This window comes from Dermacentor silvarum, chromosome 2 (genome assembly GCF_013339745.2).
Source record: "Dermacentor silvarum isolate Dsil-2018 chromosome 2, BIME_Dsil_1.4, whole genome shotgun sequence".
Taxonomy (NCBI): domain Eukaryota; kingdom Metazoa; phylum Arthropoda; class Arachnida; order Ixodida; family Ixodidae; genus Dermacentor; species Dermacentor silvarum.
In genome coordinates this window covers 226,849,868-226,877,688 of record NC_051155.1, presented here as the reverse complement: position 1 = coordinate 226,877,688, position 27,821 = coordinate 226,849,868, and the positions used below count along the sequence as shown (strand labels likewise).

Here is a 27,821-nt window from a genome sequence, read left to right as displayed (position 1 = left end):
ACGCCTGTATTTTAATTAACCGTCGTTTACGCAGAAGTTGACAGACCGAGACGTCACGCAGATGTCGCGGCAGGGTGCAGGGAATAGCAATCGATGCCTGGTTGAAGGGCAACCAGCTGCAGAAGCGTTCTTATCACATCGAATTCTGACTAACCTCGAGTGTCCCTAAACAGGTCTTTATTCCTTCTATTTTTGCCCATTCATCTCAAACTACGCAGCTCCGTTCGTATTTCCGTGCAGTTGCCTCCGCATAGCGACTGAACGACGTCACGTCTAGAAATTAATATTAAATAGCGGAAGTTAGCGTCCCGAAACTGCGCAAGAACACCGTTATGCACTGCTCCTGGTTAATTTTGACCACCGGGGATTAATTACCCTCCACCTAAAGAACGGTGCACGAGAGCTTTTTTTTTTTTTTTTGCATTCCGTCTACACCGGCATACAGCAGCCGCGACCGGTGCGAACCCGCGACCTCGCGCACAGCAGGCCAACGCCAGCTATACCACGGCGGGACACTAATTTAGAAAAAAAATAATGGAACGCCTCCACGACGGCGGAAGGCTTGACGATGCAGCACTGGCAGCTCAACACAGTGATTAATAGTTTCATTAAAAAAAAACGATCACCCTTCTGACTTTCTTTTTCTGTTTTTCTTCAATTTCACCAGCCCTGTTTCGAAATTGCGGGGGCCTGAACGCACTTATGTGCAAGAAAATAAGTAAGTGTACATTATTGCGTGGCAGTGGTGATCACCCACTCTGAAGGATTGGCCAAGAATCGGGTAGCTCAATGTAAAAAAAACTCATAAAACAAAACACAAATCAAAGAGAGAAAGCAAGAACTTGCACAATAAAGGTAAACAGAGAAATAACGGGTATATTTTAATACAAGGATATTACAATGCAAGTTAGGAATAGGCATGTTAGAATGAGAAGAAGCGCAGATTAGGAGAGTATAAATAAAATAAAATGAATGGAATAAATCAAAGCCTAAATGAAATTCAGGCACGTATGGGATAGGACTGCTTCTCCTCCTCCGTAGTCATCATCCTCTTCACTCTTCCTTTTTCTTCTGTCTCTTCACTCACTAGTCGCAGGTTAGGTGTACGTGCGTCCAGCAATAAAACACGTTCTTTTCATTCCACTCAGCACGTCTTAGACCAGCCGTAACAACTACACTTTGCGTCTACCTCCGCCATGCCCTCAATTACGCACAATTGTAATCTTATTTCTTTAGCGACAGATAAGATCCAATAAAGTTGTTTGTGCACACTGATAAAAATCACTTCCTTTCGATAACAGCGTTAAGCCTCCGCTTGGTAATGCAAATAATGGAGAGAGAGAGAGAGAGAGAAAGAAAGAAACTTACGCGTCAAATTAACTCTTCTTGGGAATAAATTTGGTCGTAACACCCTCCGACATCGAAACCCGTCGGGCTGTCAGAATGAGTATATCAGTTTCGCAATAATGGTGAGTGTCATTTTACGCAAGTCTAATTTAGAAATAAATTCAAGAACATTACACAAAGATTAAGCTGCAGTGGGGGCACAAAGACCGTAAAACGCCAGACAGTCCTATCATTTAAACACTTTGAAAAAAAAAAGAGAGAGAAAATGAAAAACGAAGTGCCAGATATAAAGAGATAAGTCAACCTCTTCAGGCTTTTAGTACATCTGTTCTTCGCTTCAATGCACTATTGCACCAACGTTCTCAGTGCCCCACACCTTTACAACGTTATCATTCGTCAAGTGAAAGATAAAAAATTGCTCTGTCTTGCGGCCAGCAAGCTACGTGTTCAAAAGTTGAGAGTCCACCAAAGAGTTGACGAGACGCCTTACCCCGTAAACGCGATTAACTGCAATTATTTGGCCTGTCTATTCTTTTTTTTTGTTTCCTTATTTTATGTACGGCGGACAATGCGACAAGATAAACGATTTTTTCGGACTCCCAAGGCACCACCTCCTCAGTGGACACCGGGGCATTAACGTAATGCCCTCGGTAGGCCTGGACGACCGCACGATGCGGAGAAGATGAATTGTTTACGTCGTGTTCCTGACGCTGATCACTGGTTGGAGATGAGTCCGGCCCAAGGGTCCGCACACTCGGCGAGCTCGCACTAATGTACGGCTCGGAGGAGAACACGCTTTTTGCTGACCCCCCCCCCTCCCTCCCCTCTTCGTCGCCGCTTGTGCGTTTCACGGGCGGGCTCACGCGCATGCGCACTAGGCGGGGTTTGGGTACGTCCGGCAGCGAGAAAGAAGAGGCAGTTGTCCAGATGCCAGAATCTTTACCCATTTTGTTATGTTGTTGGGTGTACGTTTCAATCCATCCAGTGTGGTCAATCCCCCTTGTCGGTACGAGCCATGTTTTGAGACAGCAGCAGCAACAACACTGTGCCCCTTATTAGCAAAAATGTTGTGTCACGCTAGAATTGGTCGTAAGGGCATATACCAGCGTGCTGTGATGGACGCATCGTTAGCAAAGAGCCAGTGGCAGAGAGATATTACGAACGAATAGCCTTGTAAATTTGGTCCTCTGTTCCGCGCCTTCTTCCTCTCTTTATTTTTCCTCTTCCCCTTCCCCCAGGGCAGAGTACCGGTTCGAAGGAATGGATATCGTCGCCTTCTACATCATTAACAAATTATATTTCTATCTCTCTCGCTCTCTCCTGCTGTATATACACCTTAAAGAATGCGATGTTAAGTGGCATTTTGTAAAAATATTATTTAACTGTTCGTTTGTGTGTGTTTTGCGCTCTCACGATGTATTCGCCAGTGCCCTTCATATCATTTATTTTTATCCTCCATTTGCTTCTTTCCCGTGACAGATCAACCACTGTTTTGCACTAAGTAACTGTCATGTACTAACGACCAAAAAAAATTAACGGACTACGGGATCTCGGAAAACGCTAAATATCCAAGCAGCCTTTAAATGTAGCCAGTAAAACCGTACATCACAATGTTGTTCGCTTATACCACTAGAGGCTGGAAATTGGAATACCAGGCTGCGTTTTGAGGCTGCGGAGATATTCAGCTTTTTGTCAGATCCCTTGGTCCGTAGACTTTTTTGGTCGATAGTACGTTATGATAGCAAGCACAATTCGGCGGGGTTACCAAGAGCGTCTTTCACACCCCAGAAAAGAGAGAAAGGGACAGCTTACGGAAGAAAAGGAACAAATAATAATGCCCGAGGGTTAAGGAAGCAACGAAGGTGGAATTTCATCATAATACAGCGAGCAATACGAAAACGGTACTAAAAATATTAGAAGAACGTACGATCGACACAGGCGCTTGGGTGCTATTTGCAGCGTTTGTTTCTCTCTCCCCATATGTTTAGCCATTGCGCAATAAACATTTAAAAAAATAAACTGCGCCCGTGTCATCTCTTTCTCTAAAGTTCATTCCATTTTCGCGCTGTTTGCCGTACTATGTCGTCATACAACCAAGTCCGGCTAACAACCATTTTGTAGAGTGCTCAGAGTGCTTACTCGGGACATAGAGAGTACATATCTTTACTAATCGTTAAATATAATGTAGCATTACCGAAAACAGTTCCTTGCACGCGTGAGCAGTCGGCTCTAACTCGTCCGACTGCTATTTTCAGCATGGTCAATGTTTACAAGTTCACTGCAGGTCCCTGAACGTCAGTGTTACGAAGTACAGCTCTCATTATTTGACGCCCCTCGACGTTACGCAGGCGCGCACCTTTCTAGACGAGAGGTGTCACCCCAATGTGTACCAATAGACACATGAACACCGGTAAATTATCTACGTGAATTTTTGATACAAACATTTTTTTTTTCAAATCGCTGTTTAACTCCCTGTTATGCATACGATCTCCTATACGCACGTCTGGTCGCTTGTTTCAACGACAACGAGATAATAGAGTATATTAGCGCACAGTATCACAATTCCGCTACTACTAGAGCTACCACGCTGTGCGCAGTTTCGGAGCTAGCAGCGGTAGCAGTAACGGCTGCGGTAACCGTAAAACGGTGGCGCCGTCCTGAAGTACTCTAATGCAACGGGAAGGAAGCGACCTCACACAGGCAACGGGCGAATATAAGGGTCACATCGAAATAGGAACAGGCAAATAAAACATAAATATACAAGAATTAAGAAATAGATCGGCAAACACATCTCCAACGTGCATCGGTGCGGAGTGAAGCAGCGAGAGGAAAATGCGAAGGTTGGAGCTAAATCCCGACATCTCGCGCGAGGCTGCGTGTGTGCTGCACACACACACGGCGACAGTGCAGGCAGCGGAGCAACGAGAAAAAGGAAGGCGTGTCTGGTCGTTGCGATCCGTGGCGCGCGAGCGATCGACTTCCGCAGGAGAGCCGGTGGTGCGCGCGAGCAGAGAATTGGACGCACCCCGCTCTTCATCCGTCCGATCCTCGAGCAGCAGCAGCAACAGTCCGCGTCGCAGCAAGCAGAAGCACAAGCGGGCCACGCCAGGCGGCCGCCATCGATTCGGCCTCCGGTCCGAAGGTCACGTGGTTCCTGACGGCCGTTGACGAGCCGATGGGATTGCACCTCATGGGAAGTGCAGGGGAACGGTGAGACAGAGAAAAGAGAAAAAAGAAAGCGGGTGGAGGATGAAAGGCTAGCATGACTAGGTGATAAAGGACAAAGGTCGTCCTCTGCACACCGCGGTGGAGACCTCGTAGTTTTTAGCCTCTCTATACTACTTTTCTTTTTTTTTTTTTTTTGCAGCCGTCCGCTACTCTTGCTCTTATTGTTGTCTTTCTTTTTATTCGTCATTTGAGTCGCTATTCCGTGTTGCGAAATTCGAGTCGAGAAGCCCTGCACTGTTATGTGAGGAGTGACATCAGGGTTATCCTGAGCCTGCTACAACGCGGCGATAGAATTCGGCACGTTGAAATTCTACCGTGCACCACGGTATTGCGTCTTGTTTTCTAAACAAAGAGAGGGGCGGCTGCTCCTCAAAAAAACAATAATACAGGCATTGTTATGCTGTCGTTTGCGCTTCCTGCACAACGGATATCTCATGGGGCCCTGGCTGGTTTCTTTCTTTCTTTGTGTGCTGGTAATCAGTCATGCACGCTTCTTGGAGACATTGAATGTGTCGTGCGAAAAGGGAAAAAAAAAACGTTATCCCTAATGGAAGAAAAAAAATTTGCGTAGCTTGCACTGGAGGCGCAATGCTAAAGAGACAGCGGAGCTCGTGGGCACCTTGCTAGTCCTGGCTCTTGGGCTAGGCTAAGCACTACCAAGTCATCCCCAGCATTTTCCAGAATTTATTGATTATTGATCGATTATCGATTAGCTATTGATTGGCTACACAAAGTATTGGCCACGTATTTGGGCTAGTCTAAGCACTACCAGGGCATTTCAATCATTTCCCAGAATTTATTGATTATTTTTCGACTATCGATTAGCTATTGTTTGGCTATCGATTGGCTATCGCAAGGTATTGGCCACGTATTTGGGCTAGGCTAAGGACTACCAAGTCATCCACAGCATTTTCCAGAATTGATTGATTATTGATCGATTAGCTATTGATTGCCTATCGATTGGCTATCGATGACTGACTAAGCTTAAGTAGTCCCAACCATGCTTAACTAGACATAGCCAGGCTCAGCTTCGCTAGTTCACAGGGCATGTGCCATTGCGCTTGGACCCTTTCTGCACAACCGCCAGGATCAGCCCACATTTTCTGTTTACGCTTAAGCCTGCTTGAACAGCTCCGCTGTTTAAAAAAAAAACTTGGGCAGCTGCAGTCACTAATATAAGCGATACTAATCCGCCTGCTTTTATGTATCACGGCTTACATACGCGGGCTGTTTCGCGCACGCGTAGTATCAGGAAAACTTAGTGCGCAGTAAAACCATTATTTAGCCTAGTTGGTTCATAGTCGATTACAACGCAGCGCGACTGGGGCGAAGATACACAAAAACACAGGACATTACTTGTCCTGTGTTTAATTATCTGGAATTTTTCTTCCGTCTTTTATTTGTCTCAGTCGCTCCGTGTTCTAATCAATTAATCTTATACTACTCAGGCCTATACCACCATTGATTCGTAGTTAATTTTTCTTCTCTGTGTTTTAACACTGCCGGGCCCGTATTCGGAAAGGACTTCCTATGCTAGAACTGTATCTAGGAAGTCGTTCCTGCCAATCGTCATCTTGGAGAAATTGTTATAGTGAAGGCGGCCAGCCAAAGAGAAAAAGATTTTCGAAGGAAAAGCTTTGTGGATATGGCTTATGCATCTGTAGTATTAGCTAAGTGCATTGTAACACCCAATGACATGCAGACGACTACCCGCTTGCTCCGTTTGCACTTAATTACAGTCCCCGCAAATATAGGGCAAATAAAGTATAGGGGGTATTGCGTTGGGCGTCATGCAAGGTAAAAAAAAAGAGTTATTGAGCATATTTTACTTCCCTGAACTTTTATACCATAAAAGAATCACTAAGTACTTGATAAAGGCACATGGTGAACACAAGACGCACGTACAGCCCCCGTTGAGATCTGTTTAGAGCGGGTGAGTAGTGGGCGTCATAGGGTTTCCTACCAAAATTACTTGAGATAATGCTGGCGCTGCGATCAAACGGCTACCATGGAAAAAATGGGTTAGTACACGGATTTGTCCAATCGTCGTGCTTATGGCGTCAGACTGTTCTTGTGAAGTTATTAATTACTTTTATCTTCCTAAATTTTGAGCAAACATATTTTTCTAAACGCCAGAAGGCAGTAAGTTCCTGTGGACCTGCTTGATCATTGCGAAATGTTGCATTTACAGCGAAATCATTTGATGAAAATGATCAGCTTGCAAAGTCACGAAGCCGTTTAATAGCGGAAGCACGAAGTTTTGGCAAATCTACGTGTTAATCATCATTCCCGCGCTGACTGAATAGCCATACTTGCAACTCCAGCAGACACCAGAGTTCCCTCTAGTAATTTTTTATAAGGAACTCTTAGAGGTTGCATGGCTTCCGAGATTCAGGGCGCGCAATCTCGGAGGCAATGGTGTGAGCGTCTTTGTGTGCTTGCGACTTCTACCGGAGGCGCAGCTGTTTCGAGAGTGGCATGCTTCTTAGAAAGCGCGGTCCCAATGGGCAAGCCTCTGACAATTGTGCGTGTCGTCTGCGACGATGACGGGCCGAAAGCGGTGACAATAATTCGACGCGACAAGATGCCGCCTTCATTTCTATGTATGGCAATATTGCGAAGGCACCCCAACCCCAAAGCGTGGGAAATCGACAAGCCGGAGTTATCCAAACAAGAAAAAAATTATCCAGATCCAACGCAGACGCTGGAATCTATGTGAAGCGAAGCTGTCGTGAAGCGGTCAATGAAATGCTATAAATTTCCTCCCTTCGTTCCTGTGTCTTCGGCGTAAAAGAAAACTGGTGCGCGCATGCGCTCTTGCACACCCGTTGTACGCGATGTGACACACGCGGCGATCGTCTCAACGAGCTAGTCGCCGTTGGCACGATAGGAGTATTTGTGCGAAAATTCTCAGAAATCTTAGAGGATTTTTTTTTTTAAAGAGTGCGATTCCGAGAGATTGACCGAGAATGGGCGCACATACCTAGGTGCACCCACCCAGTGGTCGAATTTGTTTATTCGGGCACAGCTAGACCCACGGCCACATACCCAGCGGCCGAAGTTGTGGCGTGAAAGAGGTCCGATGCAAACATACCGCAAGGTGGGCGAAATTCCCAAAGAATGCTGATCGCATTAAAAAAAAATTATGAACAACATTCAAAAAAGCGTCCTTAGGAGCAGCGCTGCTTGAAACCGCTGTCTTCTCCGCTAGACAGCGCAAAATCACACCGATGCTGAACGATCCAGTGCACTGACAGCCCTGACTGTGTTGGTACAAGCGGCACCAGAGAAGTGTTACCGAACTTTCCTGTATTAACAAATGGTAGTTGTTCCTCCAGTAGAATTTCGATGACGAACGATGACGCTAAAGCTTTATTTTGGTGGGTGGCTCATTGGCCTGGAAGGATAAAGAGGTCTGAGGATTCAAGAGGTTCTAACCAGACGTCTTAATAGTTATCGATCTTTATCGAGGCGACGTTACTGCCAAATTTTTTATAGAACTATAGCCATGAAATGTCGGCGCCTTTGAGCGGCTCCGGCTACTGTTTTTCCCACAGAATAAATACATATTAAAAATGAAAGAATCAGCCAGCACTGAGCAAGACATACGAATCATAAGGAGGAAAAAGTGAGGCGTGGAGCCAGGTAACACAAATGCAAGACACCTCACAACAGAGGTCACAAAAACAGATTGGAGCACGAAGTCTGCTTACATATAAATACACGAAAGAAGGAGAAAAACAATGTCACATCGCGGAAAGGCACACGAATTCTGGCGCAGAAATAGTAAGCTGCAAACATGGCCGCCACAAACGCCGTCTTACCATCACGTGTCAACCCAAAAAATCCGGAACAGATCCTGGAAATTAATATGCGATATAAAAGCCTAATAAAATGCTTAATTAGGCCCATGAACTCTCAGAAAATTCCATAAACCACGCATCAAAACGACACGCATGCGAACCACTCAAGCAATCGCAGGAAGTCGACTCGCGCATAGAGAAACACACAAAGAATTCGTACTCTGATGGGCTACGTTTCCCGGGTCGTTTTACTGGAAGTTCGGCTCCCCACAACGCTTTCTCGCACGTACATGAAACATTAAGAGCCGCCACACTTGTACATACACTGAAAGCATGCATACCGCTTGTGTAACACGCTTGCATGCAAGCTATCAGTAATGAATGATTAACTCGCGCAATTTCGAACCCGGTTCAGTGTGCTCGTCAATCTTGTGCAGCTGTGGCAGACTTGGTGTCGTTAAGGTTAGGACCACCGTTGCCTAGACCACGCTCTATCGATCACTGCGCCACTCGTTTAACTTCGCACCACTGCGGACGCATTTCGAAATGCGAGAACGATGGGTCGTGACTCTGCTTACTCAAACCGCAGTTTGAGGGTTCTAATCCAATTGGCGACATGCATACGCTTTTTTTTTTTCGTCTGCTTCGTTTCTCATAATTTTATTTGTTTACTCGCTCTTATCTGATCGGCTTAGAAGAGGCCGTCGTTGCATTGATGGAGCATGCCTTCTTTATTTTTTCAATAGCTTTTTTTTTTCTTCCCATATGACTAATTACCGCGCGCATTAAGTACCCCCTTTTTATGTACCTGCGCTGATCGGCGGTTACGATCATAGGAAATGCGTTCTGCCTCCATCGTTTAGTCCCTTTCGTGGATACGGCGCAGAGCTTAGTGTACGATCACACAGCTCAAGCTAGGCGCCGACCGAGTAAACTCTCTCTGGAACAAATTACCGCATTTTCCAAAGTTCGCGTAACCTAGGCTGTCAGAGTCCGGTTGCGGACTATACATTATTTAATAATTCAATATGACTGACCCACTTAAAAAAAGGATGAGCCCGGCAGCGATATCGGCAGCAAGTAATATCTGTTCGCAGTGGTTAATGTGTTTGTTTTCGTTGCTCACGTTTGTGAGCACCCTTTGTTGAATATAAATAATGAGAACGCGAACGCACAAATGAAGACGTAAAGCCAGAGATGGCGCAGTTTTTCTTAAAGATTAAATAATGATTTAAAGTGAGTCGTTGTTTCGTGGCACGCAACTCCATGTCATGTTAGATGTCGGCAATGGCTTCCCGAAAGCCGGACTAAAAACTACCGCAACAAAGAAATTGGTTTCTGAAGGTGATGACGACATGGACGAGCCATCCGACAGATCCGACATGTTTGACTTTTTTTCTTCGTACAGCCTAAACGCCAGTGATTGCCTTCTATGCACGCTAATAATGCGCTCAGGGTTTTACAGTATGACAATAAATTTTCGGTTTACCATTTGTATACGCCGGATGCGGTATACCTCAGGAAATATGATAATGGCAATAGCCATTTGTTAAAGCAAGAAAAACAATTATGCGTTATGTTGCTGCGTTTTTTTTTTTTTTTTTACTGATGGTGAATATAATAGATGACCATTTCACTTAACCGACCAATATGCTTCATATGACGGCTTTTAAACCCCGCAAATGTTTGTTAAGCTTCTAGTAAAAGATAAATACTGTGTTGACTCAAAGGGAGGCTAGACGACTGCACCGCCCACATAAGGGGGCGAGCATATCTTCCTCCTATTTACACCTTGGCCTCTCCAGAGCTCGGGGGGGGGGGGGGGGGGGGATATTCTGTAAGAGTCCACCTAGTGGACTGTCCATTTCGGCTGTCGCTGATTGGTTGCCGCTGCACGAGCGAGGAGGAGACTGGCTGGGGGCACCTGTCTCCTCCTCAATCGTGCATCTGCAACCAATCAGCAGCAGCAGCGTCCGAAATAGACAGTCGACTAGGTGGACCCTTACAGAATACCCCTCCCCCCCCCCCTCCCCTAGACATCCTGTAACCCACGTGCGCATGCAACAGAGAGCGAAAGAGAGTGCCGTACTCGAACGCGCTCCCTGGGATGAGAAGTGACACTGCGAAGTATTGATAGGTTTTCTTGTTCCGCTGCGCATTATCAAGATGCGTGCTCATTCCACGGACAACCTCCACTTACGCCTCGGTCGTTACTATTAGCCACGTTACTTAGCCACATATAGCGAATCACTGTCCCGATGGTTCAATAAGAGCTTATGCCTGTATAGCGAAGCGTTGCGTCATCTAGATTGCATTTGACGAGACTGCTGTTGCTGATGCTGAAAGCTGCGATAATATAGGAAATCCGGAACAAGATAGTTCCTCCACTACCACGCTTGTGTTTTGTGCCTTGTTTGTTTTCTTGTGACGGCGTAATACGCAATTTAAAGGCTGAACCCACCCCCTTGTAAAATCAAACCATCTCTACATCAGTTGTGCCTTTCTGTGTGCGATGTCTTCCTTCGCCTGCGACCATTTTCACAAGCCGATATTGAAATCAGGGCCGGTATAATTTAAGGATTCCTTTCGCTCGATTCTATTTCATTTATTATGAAACTGCAGCGCGCACACCACAAACGAGGACACTAAGTAAAGGTAACGCACAAGCGCAGTTTCATAATGAATAGCTACCAACTCGGCCAACTTTCAGTACTTTTACGCTTCATTTCTATTCCGTTCTTATCAACCAACGCTCACAACGAGTCGATAGTGGTGATAGCGTAGGGCAGATTACCGCTCGAACCAGCTGACGGAAGTTGGAAATGAAAAGGAATTGAAAAAAGAATTGGAACGCGAGTAAGCCGGGGGGGGACCATTGTGCGCCCCACACTGATAACCATCTCCTCTCTCGGTTTTTTGCGTTCGCAGCTGCTGCCCTTGGCCAGCGACTCCCGCCCCGCCGAGCCTGACCTCTTCCTCCTCCCTCCAAGCCATCCGGGAAGGAGCGCTTCCCCGCATCCCTCCCCTCGACGAGCCTCCCGCAAGGCAGGGAGGGAGCCGAGGGAGAGCCGCCATGAGCGAGGCGAGCCCACGGCGCGAGCCCGCGGTGGGCAGCTCGTCGTCGCTGACGTCATCGCCTGCGTCCAACGGCGCCAGCAGGCGGACGCCCGTCATCCGCCTGCACGGGGCGCCCACGCTCTCACCGCGACCAGCGCCCAAGAAAGGTAACTGTACGCCGGGGTCATTCTGTTTCACCGATGCATGCACCTCGTCCGCAATTGTTCTGTGACGGTATTGTTGCGAAACTCTCCACGCAAGTACTCCGTCTTCTCCTACTTCTCTTTATCATCCTCTCCCTCCTCCTGCTTCTTCTTCTGCTTTCTGTATTTTTTTTTCCGATGGGCAGTATCTTATGGTACGTACACTTCGGGACACTGATGTTTTTTCTTGAGCGCCTTCCGCTTGGTTCTTTCAGCCAACCACACCTTGATGGGCACCTCCATCCGACTAGCTGCCTTGCTGTTTTCTCTTAAGACTACCTCTTTTCACCTTGCCACAAAAAATCAATCTTCATTGCCCGTTTGCTGATGTAGCTGTCGTCTCCTTTTATTACGCAGCCGAACCATCTTTGTCGTCTTTAATCACTCTTGACAACTGCAGTTGGTCGCTTACAGGCAATCTAAGAAGCAGATCCTCCCACGAAAGCACGCTGCGGACTCTCTGCCTGCCCTGCCGGCTCCAAGAGCTCAGAAGCGGGATGCCCAAGTGGCCCAGCAGTAAACAACGAGCACGCTACTCGCAACGCGCACGAAAGCTTAAGGAGCGAATGCGAAGAAGACAGGTCACAGCACAAATATACAACACACGGGGTTTTGTGAACACCGACTATACGGGGCATCGCATTCATTAAACCACTTCGCCATCCCATCGCAAGCAACACGGTGGGGCGTTAACAAGCACCTCCGAAAGTATAGTTAGGTAATACTGCTAATACGTTCTCAGCTGTGAGTATCACTATTTTCTCTCCAATAAACTATAGTCCGCGCTTTCGCACACTTAATTTAAATGTTTCGACAACCGGTGGCTGTAGAAAGCGGAAGCGGGTATGTGAATCGCGAGGAAAAGGAAGAACAATAAGAACTCAGCAAAGGCAATTTGCAGGTACCCTAATCGAATTCCCTCTAATCGTATTTAGCCGCTGCATTCTTAGGTTGCACCTGACTATATAACGATTGCCAGTTACTGACATTCTCACGGATGTTTTCCGTCTATACGCTTTAAAAATTTTTAAGAAAAAAGAACTGACGCTGAACAAGGTGAAACAATTACTAAAAAGTTAACCCTTACTCCCCTGCGGGTGGTTTTTTTTTTTTCACAATGAATTCCCCTTCATTGTTAACAAGGCTGTCAACAAGGCATGTTAACAAGGGGTGGGGACCTGAAACGTAAAGCTTATTAATTTCTTCACCTTGGTCGTCCTGTGTTCTGTTTTCTTCACGATTCTTCCCGGCCAGACGCGATTTTGTCAGATTATCGACTTCTATCTCCCTACTCAGTCCTTTCTTCTTGCCCCATGCCATCTGTCCGAACTCGGCATCCTCATTTCAGCTACTGGTATTTCCGGTATGTCCGCAATTTAAGGTCCCCTCGTCGGCCCCTGTTTAATAAGGGTAGTTGAGAAAGTTGTCTCCTTCCTCCCTCCCCCTCTTCGTACTGTCCCCATGTTCCAAAATATACGCACGATGAATGACCCAAACATTCACACCCGATCACGTCCTCACCACGCTCGTTTTAAAACAGTGAACAAAAACAATGTACAACCTCTTTTTGCGAGTGGCCGTTGTGGGCGAGCACATAGCGACAGCTTTAACGACCGATATTGTGCTGGCTCCAGTTCTAATTAGAACGAACTCATTGTCTGGTCACCTGCTGTTGACAGATTGTGTGTCAAAGTCGCGCCAAATAATTACGCCCGAGCGCGGTGCGCCCACGCCATGAAATGCCCGTCTGCGTTCTTTGCTCAACGGGAACGCTTAGAGCTGGGGCGACTCTCGTAAAATTGGTTCTAGAAAGCGGCCTAAACTGCGCATATCGAAGCGCAGTTTTGCAACCGATATAATTGCAGACCTGCGCCCGCTTCGCCTACGCCGGGCACTCGTGCCTGTGAGGCCGTTTTCTATCTGCCTGCTCATTACGCACACCGGTTCCTTTCGCTGTATACGTTCACGCTTATTTCGCAATGCGAGTTTCTTTTATTGCGATAGCAATTATATGGACACTCAAAAGCAGATTTCTGCCGTCGGCGTCGCCGTCGCCGTCGCCGTCGCCGTGAGGTTCCGTATGACGTCATTTGGAGAAGAAATCGTCGCCGCGCGCCGAACGCTGTATGTGCGAGTGAAAGGGCGCGAGGGGCGCGTCTTTCACGGGGAGTGAACGCACGGCGGAGAACAAACGCGCGTTCCGCGCCGTGCTCGCTTAAGGGCTGCAGAGGTAGGCGTCTCTTTTCTCCTTTACAATCACCATATATGTAGAGCAAACGCACCTTCTTCCGACGCGCGAGAAGCCGTGGGGGAGGGGGAGGGAAGGGAGGCGACGTTTAGCTGCGGCACCAAGTGCCTATTTATATCACAGGCTCCGGCAACAGTCACCAACGCCGCACGCATTTTGAGCGAACGCGGGCAAAACGCCGATGGCGTCGACAACAGTTCTGCGTGTTGCCGATGCTGCTGCATGTCCAAGTTTATACAGCTGATAAAGCTAATATCATTACTCCGTATAGCTCTCTACAAGTTTGCTATCGCAATTGATGCTTCGCCTTTCAGGTGAAACTGCGACCACTTTTTTGCACGACTCTTATCCGACACTCGCGTTCCCCGTCTTCTCTCTCTCTCTCTCTCTCCCAGCGCACCCTGTCACATTCTCCGGACACGATGTCGCAGTGCCTTAGGTTGCCGACGTCTCGAGTGACATGTTACGCGGTGCAGACCGAGAGGGTCATGCGATCTTGCGTGTCAGAGTCGTGAAGGCCGAAGCGAATACGAGTACACGGTGCGGCTGCAACCCTCAGTATGGTTAAAGCGAGGACAACTGTTGCGTGTGCCGCTCGCTGCCGGACCTGTACGTGAAGCGGTTCGCAGGAACTCGGGTTTCTACGTGATTGTGCCCAGCAGTCAGTGTTCCCAGAAAACCACATAATCACTCGAGGAGGCACCTGTTGCTGCTGTTTCGTCGTGACTGCGGGCCTTGAGACGTGCGCTGACGCAGCTGTATGCTCGTGAGAAAGATGATTTTTAAGCGAAGTGATGGCCGGAATTAAATGCCAGCTGAATAAACCCGCCTGTCGCATTGCCATCATCACCATCCACGACTACCAGGGTTACATGGTTCGCATTTTCTTTTTTTCTTCTCTCTCTCTCTTTCTTTTGTTTCTCTCTTTTATTTCCTTTTTTTTTTTCTTTTTGACTATGTATTTCCCGAAAGCTCTTTTTCTCATCTCGCTCTTTCATCATCAACGATGCTTATAGGCCAATTGCGTGGAACGTATTCCCGATGCATTCTCGGCGGCGGCGTTCATCGTCGGTGCATCCACCCGCGCTGCATTACCACAGCATTGTAAATTTCCGCCGAAATTTGAACCGTTTGAAAACAACTATAGCAGTTGATGCACGATGCACGTTACTTACTTTGACGGAGATTACAACGTTGATGTCATATGGTGAAGTATAAATGCATTGATGCATTGCAGGTCGTCACGCTAGAAAGGCACGGAAAGTTGGTTCCGTGTGGCTGCCGAAATTTTGCATTAATACTCGGTGCATCGCTGCATACATCGCAAATATCAATAAGTTGTGTGACTGGCCCGTCACATCGCAGCTTCAAGATTTCAGGCAGCATGTCATCTGTAGCCACTTTCACAATAATGTGGCACTGCAGTTGAAGTTACAGCTGACGTCAGCCAATCACCGGGAGCGCGATCTGCCTAAATTAAAGCAGCCGTCAAGACCAGAACAAAAACAAAAACAAAAACAAAAAAACAAATATGCGCATATAAACTTCTTTTATGGAACGCTGACAGCCGTGGTCATGAATTACTTGTGTCATTCGAATAGCATGACACATGCATAAAAATGTACGTGACAGTAAGCATTAACGTAAACATGAAGATGTTTGCAGGTAACAAAAAAAAAAATAGAACAAGCTCCTGCATCAGTAAACACGATACGTACGATCCAACATGAGGGCACAGTAATGTTCTGAAGGCAATGTGCGAGTTTAGCACTGTCGCGGGAAGGTTGCATGGCACCAGAGAGAAGCAAACTGACACCAGAAAGCTTGAAGGATGAAGGATCAGCGCGGGAGGAGGCATCTCATATACAGAGGCAAAAGTAGGTCACATGCAAGAGTGCTAATTAATTCTGCCTCACGAGTCACCGGAATCCAAAGAGTTCCAGCTACGTTTTTGTCTACTAACTGAACAAGGGTGTATGCAAAGTAGTTAATAGAAAAAGAAGCTGCTCCAGAGCTCCATGATCACGGGGCGATGTTTAAAAAGTATCCGGTTCCGTGTACGTAATCCGCGGTCACCAATCTATCTCGACCGCTTTCACGAAATAATAAAACAGGGTGCAAATGAAAAAGTAATGGAGTTTAACAGGGTCAAATAGCGTCACTTATGCCCAACCTATTTTTCTTTGAAAACTCGAAGAACCATCATTATGATCCACTATCGTAATCTGGTGGCAACTCGTAAGGCATCTGTGTGGTCTCCTCTGCTCTCATGGATAAGCTAAGGAGGCCAGTGAGATACTGCTGAGAGGTTACGAGCTGGGCAGTGGCGTAGGTAACGAGGAGATAAGGTTATCCAAACTCCTTCTGCATTTCGCAGGTTTTACACGTGGTGCGCTGGAAAACCCTCAGAATATTATCAGCACTAAGCCACTGGAGATGCATGCGAGAGAGCGAAAGATACTGAGAACAGGACTTCGAACAGGCTCAGGATCTCGCAAAGTCAGCGGTTCCGTCCTGCATCGTCCTTAAAACTTTTAGCCACGGGAACAGTATCTGCTACAAACGGGATCACGGCATGGGTTCTCATGTGTCTTACAAATGCTGTGCGTTTTCAAGCATGAAACGGTCACTGATTGCATTTATTTTAATATACGTACTTCAATTCCTTTAGGAAAACACGTTGCTTCTTTTATTCCCGTACCACTTACAGGTCGTCATGATTTTTACATTCATGTATAAAAAGAGCAAGCCCAGAAGGGGCGAAACTTAATGCATTTGTTGCGCCACTCCGTGCGTGCTACATCTTTTTGCGCCCGGTTAGATAAAATAAATACCGCACTCCAGTGACTTTTTGATTCCATCAACTCAATTACTGCGAACGCCTGTGTTTAACTAACCTTATAAGTCCTCTACCCACCTCCGCAGCCTCTTTGTCGTCCATCCGTACTTGAAAACTCTTTAACTACCCCTTACCTCTGCCAAGCTGTTCCTCGTTACCTCACACCCCCTGTTCCGAAAGCATTTTCCCTCCTTTGGCTACTGGACCATCGCTCTGCGCAGCCCGGGGATTCCCGCACTCCGGCTCAGAACAGCACGCACCTGACTTCGCGAGCCTGGCGATGGCGGCACCAGTGTTGGTCGTTGCGAACGAACGGACACGTTCAGCCAATTTCACGTTCACTCACATTCAGTCAGAGTCACATTTCTTCCAACACCCAGCGTGAAAAGCGCACCGACGCAGAAAGGTGTAGGCGGAAAGTCACAGAAAGCTTAACAGAGGCCTATACGTACACGCCGCATTCTCTAGCCTTATAAACGCTGTCCACTAGTAAAAGCTTGCGCCGTGTCAATCCTCGGTAGCGTCGTTATACGGAGGGAGGAAGGACGCCATGTCAGCTGCATGTCGCCGACTACATGCGTATGAGCGGATGTGTCGTCGGTTCCTCGCAGGTGGACGTCGTGCGTCTGAGTTCTGCTTCCGCGAACCCCCCGAATACGTGCACCTGGCTCCCCCGCGGTCCACGGTGTCCACTCCCCCGCCGGGCCGCAAGCGGTCCGCGTCGCTGCCGCACGTGCGCAGCCCGTCGCCCGTGCCGCCGCCCCTGGCGAGAGCCGCGCGGGCGCACCATGCGGCACAGCAGCAGCAGCAGCAAACCAGGCAGCAAGCCAGGCAGCAGCCCGGCGGAGACGAGGAAGACGACGAGGACGAAGAGGAGCGCCGCCTCGACGACGACGAGCAGGAGGAAGAGGACGACGACGAGGCCGCCGCGGACGGTCGGGACACGCCCCCGCCGCCAATGGCCGTCTGCCCCGAGGAAGAAACCGGTGCCGAGACACGCCAGCAGCACCGGAGCCGGCTGCTGGGAGCGGCCACGGCAGACAGGAGGTGACGTAATCCGCTCACTGGTCAATTGATTGATTGATTGATTCATTCATTCATTCATTCATTCATTCATTGATTGATTGATTGATTGATTGATTGATTGATTGATTGATTGATTGATTGATTGATTGATTGATTGATTGCGCTCGTGTACATTCAAAGGGCTGCGTTCGCATTATTTGGCATGCGGAAGACGCGCAGCTTAGTCGCGTTTGTTGCACAGTTTCTGGCAATCGAGGCTTATGTGGTATGATGCGTTCGCGTCGCACCTGCGTTTTCTCTTTGCCTTTCTTTCTTCCTTCTTTGCTATTCTTCACGCGAGGGGCCATGGTGCTCTTTAATGAAGGTGATCGTGGTGCTCATTGCATCAGAAATAAACCAAATATAATAAAAAAAACGGCATAAACATATAGTAGGCCGTATGTCAGGCAGTAGTATAAAAACAAACAGAACAAAAAAAATTAAAATTTAAATAACAATGGGAAAATATAAGGAAATGAACGTGTATATTAGTAGTGGCCATTTCATGAGACGATAGCTAGACTGCTTATTTTTTCTCCTTTGTACTGTGTTTATATGTTTTATATAAATAGTAATATTAATGGCAATTTGCACTTAACACTCAATTGTCCATCGTGTGTGGTAGCGTCCATTTGTATTAAAAGTTGCAGCAGACGCTGTATACAACTTTTACGCACGCGTACAAAACGCACCTCAGCTGTTCAAGTTATCAATATGAATGGCAGCAAGGCCTTATGTCATTAGGCTTGCGATTGTAGCGCAGAATCAACCTTTCAGTACTTATGGGAACACAAGCATCTCAAATCTGTCTATCTGACTAGCAAACAATTGTTAAAATTCAGATGAACAATCATTCATCAATACCATGCACGCGTCAACCAGCATATTATAATGGCCATAAATGATAGCAGAGAGGCGCAAATTGGCACAGTCTCACAGAAAAGGACATATAAGACGATCGCCATCCTGCCTGTGCTTCTCTATTTGGGTGTGTCAACTTTCGTCTCTTTCTATCAGCTATACGTCATCAACTAGCCCAACAAGAAAAATTATGCAATGACAATATTTTGTGAATCCTCAGAAGCGCACAAGCTGGGTTGTTGATTAACGCTACAGTCAAAGGCCAGCATTGCCAAACTTTCCATCGAAAAGAGCTTTCGACGTAATTTAGATTCTTTAGTTTGTTCTTTTACACGATGTCCCCTGCACAAGGAAAACTCCACGCTAGAAATGCATTACCTACAAAGGTGCAACACATTGCGTGAATAAATTTATAGAGCATTCCCTTGTAAGCCATCTGACACGAAGCGCTCTGTGATGGACGCAGGAAATCGACGCCCTGCCAGCCGAAATTCATACAGTGCCGAAGAGGGCGGCCGTCTTTGGACCTCACCGCCGCACAGGCATCCGGCCACATCACGCTAGGTAGCCACTTGGGTAAGTGAACACGCCACTCACTCACTCACTCACTCACTCACTCACTCACTCACTCACTCACTCACTCACTCACTCACTCACTCACTCACTCACTCACTCACTCACTCACTCACTCACTCACTCACTCGCTCACTCACTCGTGCACTCATGCACGCACGCACTGAACTTACGACAAAAATGCGAACATCAATGATGTTTCAAAGGGAGAGAGGCGTAAAAGAGGAGACAGGCGGGGAATTTTACAGTCGCGCGTTCGGTTTGCTACCCTGCACTAGGTGAAGGGAATATAGGTACGAAAAGAGAGGAGGTGAGAGAGAGAGAGCATTAACTGCGTGCGCATAACGTTTCAAAGACATACGGCGCACATCAGGCAGGCACCTGTAAATCTGGCTTTTCCACTATAAAAGACCATGCAAGGAGAAGCCCACTTTTGTAATTTTCTTTCTTTTCCGTAGTTTTTTAATACCGTCTCCAATGAACATTTTATTCAACTGATAAGTATATGACAGCCAGTATATTTCAAGCGTATGTGCGGCTGCGTAGCTGAGAACGTTGTCATTACAGCGATAAGCACTGCAGCAAATACACAAATACATACACATCAGCCGGCATTGCACCTGGGCCCTCTTGACTCGAGGACTGGCGCTTCAAAATCCAAAGAATTTTTCGCGTGTTCGCACAATGTTTGTGCAGACAAAGTATGAAAATTTCGCTGTTTTTCTATAGATAAATTATGACTTTCGTTAACTAAACCCGAGCAGATATTGTTGAAATTCATAACCTCACGGGAGCCTAACGCAGCAATTTCAAGGTGCCGTCGCCATCCGTTTATTACTCTTTCGTCTTTTTCTGGCTTGCCAAGTTTACACGCCGCCGGTAAGGTTGAAATTTCGGCTCTTCGAGAAGCGCAATTATTAAATCCAGTTTAAGTTGATATTTCACTTTGGCTTCCCTTTAAGAACACATATGCGTGAGCTGTCGCTGCCACATATTATCATAACGGTCTACTTAACGATGCTTAAACTACAAAGATGCCTTATAGATTATGTGGCTTTTCCAACCATTGTTTATTAAATACATCCACTTATTCGGCTCGCCTAAGAATAGCCCATCAGCACAGGTACCTAAACAGATGATGACGATCTGCGAATCGTGTTGAAATTGTCGTCTTTCTCTAACAGGCGACTGCTCGTCGGTCAAACCGACACGGTTCTTCTCACTTGCGTTTACAAAGCAGAAATTATCTAGCAATTTCGGTGTCATGTTTCTTAGTGACCGTCATCAGGTTGCGCTGGTAGCACGCGGAGCAAGACAAGCTCGCTTGTGCCCTTTCGTATACTTTCTGACGCCGTAATGGAAAAGACCTTCAGACACCATGCATTTATCACGAGCAGTTCAACAGAAGAGCCGTCATTGGTGGACTAGTGAGATCATTAAGCGAAGGACGGGAACTCGCGTTTGACAAGCACGGTAGTCTTTCTGCATCATTCGCAGTAAGAGCCGCTTACGAGATACCACTGTCGCGCAGGAAGGCTAACGTAGACCTGACTGGGGCGCTGCATAAAGCACACCAAACAAAAGCAAAAAGGTAACGTTTCTTATCCGTGAACTGCACAGCGTTCGAGTGTGAGTGCAGGCTTTGTCGAGATCAAAATTGTAGTATGACCCGAGACACAGCCGCAAGAAAACTGCTGGAAGGACGCTATGTCAAAGCAAGAGAAACCATTTGCATCAGTGATCGTCTGTTGGTCGGTTTGGGCCTGAAATGCGCTTTCTTGAAGTTAAAATTTGACATGTTCAAAATAGAAAGGTTTGTTGTTTGAAATATAAGTTCTTCAGTTAACCTTTCCGGGGCATGCATGCCTGCTGCAGTGCAATTTGAGTGATCTAACGGTGAATTAAGTTAGTCAAGTTTGTCAATCTAAAGCCTGCGTCGCGTCTATGTGTTTTCCTTTCTTGTATGCTGGTTCGTGCTAATTCCTCGATGCCTCTCCGTCGCTAATTCCTTTCCTCTCCGTCGCAGAATCCGAGATCGCGCGTCGCCGCCACTCGGTGGCCGCAACCGCGGCGGGCGCGGACAAGCCAGCGGCGACCTCGTCCGATCGGGGCCTCACGCAGCGCACGCAGGCAGCGACCAAGAATCGCGTGGCCGCCGCCGGCGCGGACGCCCTGGCCGACGAAGCGGCGCGGGCCTCCTGGCTCCGCGAGGCCGACTCCAGCGACGACGATGACGACGACGACTTCGACCTGGGCCCGCGCACGGTGACGCCCAACTCGTCGCCCGTCATGCCGGCCGCCTCCTCGCTGGCCGGGGCCCGGAGGCCCGTCTCCTAAGCAGGCGGCGACGTAGATCTAACCCGGTGTTGTGGCCGTACACGGCCGTCGTCTATAGGCTGGCTCACCACGCTGGAGCCCCATTCTCAACTTCGAGTAACAGCGCCCAACACTTGGAGCGGCGCTAGCGTGTCCGCGCACACTAGACCTCTCCAACTGTTCGCTCCTTTTTTTTTTTTTTCTTCTGTTTCTTCTTTTTATTTTTTCTCAGAGCCCAAATCAGAGGGTGAGTTCGTGCGCGCTGCGACTCGGTGTTCCTGTTGAACCTTTGATTAGATTTATTTGCAAGGCCGGAAGATTCACAGCCTAGTTGTCGCTTGGGAAAGGCGCAACAGCTGTATGTCATTGCAACTTTTATTTAACACTTGTGACAGGAAACGAGAAAGTGTTTGTTGTCCTGCTTGCTCGTGAATCAGAGTCAAATTGTTCTAAGAACTCTCGCACTCGGAGGCCCGAACTAAAACCTTCCATCTCCTCTGAGACGGATGGGTTGGGACCAGTTGCCATCCAGCGCATATATAGTGCATGAGTACAATTGCGGTGCCAGCGGCCGTAATCAGGGCTTTTGGTAAACCAGCGGCGCTGCGACTCCGGTACTGTATTTGTTGCCGCTTAAAACAGATCGTGGTCGTCATTTTTGCTCGAGCAGTATCTCCAAGGTGGATGTCACAAGGATTGTTGGGTAGACGTTGTGATAGAACGGCGCCGGTATCTTTGAAATAGCCGTAAAACATCGTGTTCACGAACACCACGAGGCCCAGCAAGTGCGCTAAATGGCCAAAAGCATGTCGGCTAAGAAGTTTTTGTGGTACCTAGCGTGCACAGGTGACAACCCTAATCACTCGCTGTTCGCCTACAGCGACGTCATCAAGCAACCTGCGAAGAGAGGAGCAACGTGCACCACAACGCGACAGGAACAATAAGACTGTGGTTTCCATGGAACCGGCATGATTGGGAAGGATAAAAGCGGAACGGTGAGCCGCTCCGAGCTGAGCTTTGCACATGACCGCGGGATAAGGCTATAGCAGCGAAGGTATCAGGTCACCATTAACTCTGCTCACATTTAGCGTTTTGAAATATTTCTTCAGCGAGGAAGTTTCCAGAGCGGTATACTGTGTTGTTCTTAAAATCATTCGTTGTTTCCCCGAAAAGCATTTCAGCATCCCTTTTAAGGACTCAGAGATTGTTTACGCGTCTATGAGGCTTCCTGCGTGATGAAACTGTTTCGTGTCCGAGCGCTCTCAATGTTGGACCCGTTATTATAAAATCTGCTCCACTTTCTCGGTAAGTAAACGAGTAGCATTTCATGTTACGCCTATGTGCTTACATTCACGAGCTATTTTCGGCGTAAGGAGGCGAAGGGTGGTAGAACGAACGAATAGCAGAATAAATAGGATGTCATGTCAAGTACACAGTGATGCTCACAGCGGTAACTGCACATAGCTAAGCGTGCCGTCATTGGAACTACATGATGTTGGTACCGGTGACATATATTCGGCACTGCGAAGAGCTACATCAGTGATAATTACAGGGTCGCTTTCTCGCTTCTACTGCCGGCCATCCGAAGCGGTCGTCAGCGGAAGCAGAGAAGCTTAGGAACACCGATGACGCCAAACTGAATAAGAATAAGAATTTTAAGAAGACGAGAGAGTGAGACACCAGTTTTGTAGTCAACGACCGTTGGACGCAGTTTTGGAATCAGCTGTTTCTCTTCTTGTTACATGGTAGCTGCTTGCACCATAAACATCGTAGAGTGGCCGTTAAGGTAGACGTTGATGTTCCATATCCCGCCACACCTTTTGTTTTCGTTACAATATCATGAATGTGCAGGTAACCCTTACCCACGCCTATGTGGCGCTGAAAGCGTTGCCACTCCCATATGATTCTCGCAGCGCATCTGGTAAACTATGGCCATTCTTTCATGCCTACGTCATGTATGGAGCGAGTCCGTGTGTTCTCGATGGCCTCATCACTTCCAGAGCGTACAGGCAACGTACCCAGCATAAATGCATGTCTTTTTTTTTTCTTTTTTTCCGTATCACTGTTCTCGCCGAAAGCGCAGCTTGAGAAACTGCAATGGATGTTACGCCGTCGCCTATCCTCGTTATCGGTGCAATCCAGTATTACATGCCTACCTGCTTACGAGTGCGGTCATAAGAGACGTAGTATAAGTGACTGATTGACAAGGGCGTTGTTCTCGCCTCCTGTGGGCAGTTGTACGTATACTTGTATAGTGTTATAAACCTTGTCGCATTGTTGTTCTGCACTCCTTCTCGGGCACAGTATGATGTTGTGTGATCCCGTTGTGATATCGCAGTAGTAACCGCATTGCTGTCGTGAAATTATATAGTTGTAAGTCGTATGTTATGTCGCGAATCAAGCTACGTTTCTCTTTGTACAGTACGTGGGAGTTACTTAAGAAAGAAAAAAAAACATCCGCAGAAGTTCACCCGCGCAAGCTGCACATTGTCTGGAGCTCTTCCACGGTCGGGAAGCCTGTATTGTGACCTGGGAAGAAGCGACGTCGTGGGCAGTTCGCAGGTTCGTCTGAATATTCCGCAGTTTGTGTGACAATGAGCCACGCATTACGTATTATTTCGCATTACCTTACATTTCGTGTAACGCAATTAAAACAACAAATCTGTTAAAGATCTACTGTACAAACCAAATCCTCAAAACCTCCAGACCGACATGTCGTAAAGAAAAAAAAGAAAGAAAATTTGGATGACCCCTAGACCAACATATCATTTTATCAGTACTCAGATATGAAACTTTTATTATTGTGTTGTGTTTACAATGAGTATAACAAAAACATGCAGCGGTGGACGATCACGAAAATGTAGGCACAAAAAGATTGCTGTACAACTGATTAATTTATGATTATTGTTTTTCGAACAAACATATAGGGTTCTGTAAGCACGATGAAGAAGACGATGTCACGCTAAGCCTGCATATTCTTCAACTTGACTTCAGTGGTGTAATGTGGTGTAAGTCGATATTGCGCACTTTATTCAGGGCTTTCTGCTAAACGAAAGTACAAGTATTTAGCTATAGGTATACACATGAAGTCGAGGACGGCAGCAAACAAGGTGCGGGGATGAAGTTAGGAACTTTGCAGGTGCAAGTTGGAATCAGCTAGCACAAGACAGGGGTAATTGGAGATCGCAGGGAGAGGCCGTCGTCCTGCAGTGGACATAAATACAGTCTGATGATGATGATGATGATGATGATGATGATGATGATGATGATGATGATGATGATGATGATGATGATGATGATGATGATGATGATGATGATGATACACACACGGACTAATTACGAGCAACACGCGGTCTAACTTTAGAGGAGCTTTACTTAGTTTTATTTTATTGCCTTTGCCGTCTAGGAATTCTTGTATTCAATCCTCTGAAAACGCTGCAATGCATGCGGCACTATAAATTTTTCATTTTTTTTAATTAGGCCGTCGCGTGACGTAAAATGTATAAACGCACCCATGCCGGGTGACGCCACAGATACGTGGTAAATATGTCACGTGTGCTTGCCGCTTCACCGGACCAGCAGGGGATTAATAGGCAGGCTAGGTGGGCAGAACATCCATGGCCTGTAGCCCCGATGCAAAAGTGCAAAAGTTGTTTTGCAAAAAATGAGCATAGAAGCAGAAAAAAATTAATACAGCCATCGTTTACAGCACAACAATGTTCATGTGGTTTTCTCATATCCCTTAACGATGTCTGAATACGCCAGCAATGTGTTTTGGGTAGAAAGGGAAGCAGTGAGATGAGGACCGAGATGTTTATTAGCCCGCGGTCCTCCCAGTTTTTAATCCGGCCCTGTGTGGGCAATCGTCACAGTTCACAACACTGCCTATTAAGAGTTCACCTGCACGCGTAAAATATTTGACAAAGAATAGTTTGGAGGATCTGAATCAAATTTTAGTTTAAACAAATTTCGCCTTCAATTGATCAAAATACGTACTACTTCGATTCGAATGTGCCCCGTCCTGCGGGCTATTGTACTCGAAGCGTTCACGGGGACACTAGTACTGAACTATCGATATCCTCCAATTTACATACGACGGCTCACATACGAGTCGAGCTTCTGATCCTTGTACATATTTCTTGTGTACCTAGAAAGTAAACGTGTGCTTGTAAGTGCTCCTGAAGGTATTCGTAAACGCGTGTTGAAAAATACGAGCTCACACGCTGTCTCCGTGGATGTCACCCACTCTCGCGATCCTTGACAGGATCTCTTGTCGGTAAACAAGGTTCTTCTCGCAAGCTCCGTAGATGTTGCCACTAGGACAATGCCCACCCACAGCGTCGTTCTTTATCCCCTCCCTCACATGGTGCCATCCCGCTAAAGGCATTCATGCACGAACGATAATACCCACGTGTCGTATGTTTGTTTGATCCACTAAGCCAAGTGTTTAATTCCTTCATCTTATAAACTGTTTGCGCAATACAATATTTCTGTGAGCGTACGTCTTTGAAGAAAGAAGAAAACCTGTGCGTGCGAGGCAGAAACGGAAAAGCGAATGTAACACAAGAAAGAGAATACAGGAGGAAAGAAAGAAGAAAAAAAAAGCGCTCTCACGTGTCCCACACGTCCGTTTATAAGCACTGCGTATATTCTGTCCTTACGACCACTGTCGCGTTTGAGTTGCATAGCACGCACACAACGTTACGGCCTTCAAATTAGGTTAGGTCACTTCAGAGCTCGCATGAATAACGTATTCATTGTAAGGCTCAGTGTCCCTAAAGAGGCTGAAACATATAGTGGCTCTCGCATACACAAAACCGTGCCTGGACGGGATGCTATTATATAGACACTCAAATTCCGCCATGTTGACGTTTTAAGCCTATCACAGAGGCCGTGGCAGACCTGTGAGCCAATCGAAGCTGGCAAGATGGCGAATTCGACAATGTGGCGGAATTGAGCAGCAGCCTGAGTAGAATCTATGTGGCATTTATCTTTAAGACACGATCCGTTGATGAAACTGTGACCACTATGGTTTAAGCTTTATCGCGACGCCAGGACGCGGTGATAGAAACAGTCCGTGACAGCGCCGCGCTCTCTTGTGTGGGCGGCGGCGGTGGTTTCGAAATCGGTGTCGAAACGCAGCCCGCCGAGACCTTGCGTGTGTTATTTGCCGCGTTGCCTTGCCCACGGAGCCGCGTAAACCTACAGTGTTGCAAGTGCAAATACTCGTGCGCCTACATCTGCGCTGACAAACTTAACTTGCAGCCAATTGGTTCACATTATTTAGGCGTATACTGTCGTCTCAGAGAAGTATTACATTCGATTCGTCCACTGCTTCGAAATAGTGAAAGCGGAATCGTTCGTACTGCGAAGCATGCTGCGGAAACGTGGAATCCTCAATGAATGTAGAGTATATAATATCGCTTTCAGTGACTTCAAAAGACGCATTTTATTGTCTGTCGTGTCGATATCAGAGCGTCTGCGTGGAAGCCACACACGGTAGTTGAATGCATGCCGCCTGCTGAGCGAGCACCCGCAAGCTTGTGCAGCAAGCTGTGAAATGCGCGTCCCGCCGGGGCTGTAAACACTGCCGGGCGTTCTACGCACCTGCATGAACGCCGTTGCTTGATGTAATGTCTTTACGCTACACCGGGAACGGCATAACGAGAAGCGCGCATTCCTTACACATTAATCATTCGAGTTGTAATGCGTTGTTACCATACTGCAGTGAAAGCGTAGACGTCGTTTATGTTAAAAAAAAAGGAAACTGAATCGGGTGTCAGACGACAATAAATTTTATTGCTGTTATTTGATTAAAAGAAAACTTATTGATTTCTTTCTGTACATCAACCGAAATCGAAGCAAAAGCAAAAGGCTATACAGCCTGACAGAGGCTTTTGCTCCGAGATGAGACCGTTCGCTAAAATTAAAATAAGAGGTTTAACGTCCCGAAAGTGAACAGTGGGTTATGAAAGGGGGGGGGGGGGGGGGGGGGCAGTAGTCAAGGACTCCGGATTAATTTTCACCACCTGGAGTTCTCCAGCATGAACCCAAAGCACGCTACCCGAGCGTTTTTTGCATTCTATCACCATCGGAAGGTGGTCACTACTAGCCTGGAATCGAACCTACGACCTCGTGCTCAGTGTATATATATATATATATATATATATATATATATATATATATATATATATATATATATAGCACAACGCCATAGCCAATCAACCACCGCGGCGAGTAAGGCAGTTTGCCATGTGCAAGCAAAATAGTGTTCTTGCAAA

The 27,821-nt window shown here is 47.0% G+C and overlaps 1 protein-coding gene across 1 annotated transcript in view; it reads left to right on the top strand.

The window, feature by feature from the left end:
- The window catches only part of LOC119442799 (WASH complex subunit 3), a 188,770-nt gene extending 161,270 nt beyond the window's left edge, over positions 1–27,500 (top strand). Inside the window, exons 2-5 of the mRNA XM_037707826.2 lie at positions 11,307–11,602; positions 17,337–17,772; positions 19,118–19,227; positions 21,251–27,500. Of these exons, the coding sequence (XP_037563754.1) occupies positions 11,452–11,602; positions 17,337–17,772; positions 19,118–19,227; positions 21,251–21,561 (1,008 nt within the window). The 5' untranslated portion in view covers positions 11,307–11,451 and the 3' untranslated portion in view covers positions 21,562–27,500. The remainder of the gene's footprint in view (positions 1–11,306; positions 11,603–17,336; positions 17,773–19,117; positions 19,228–21,250) is intronic.
- Positions 27,501–27,821: the final 321 nt, after the last annotated feature.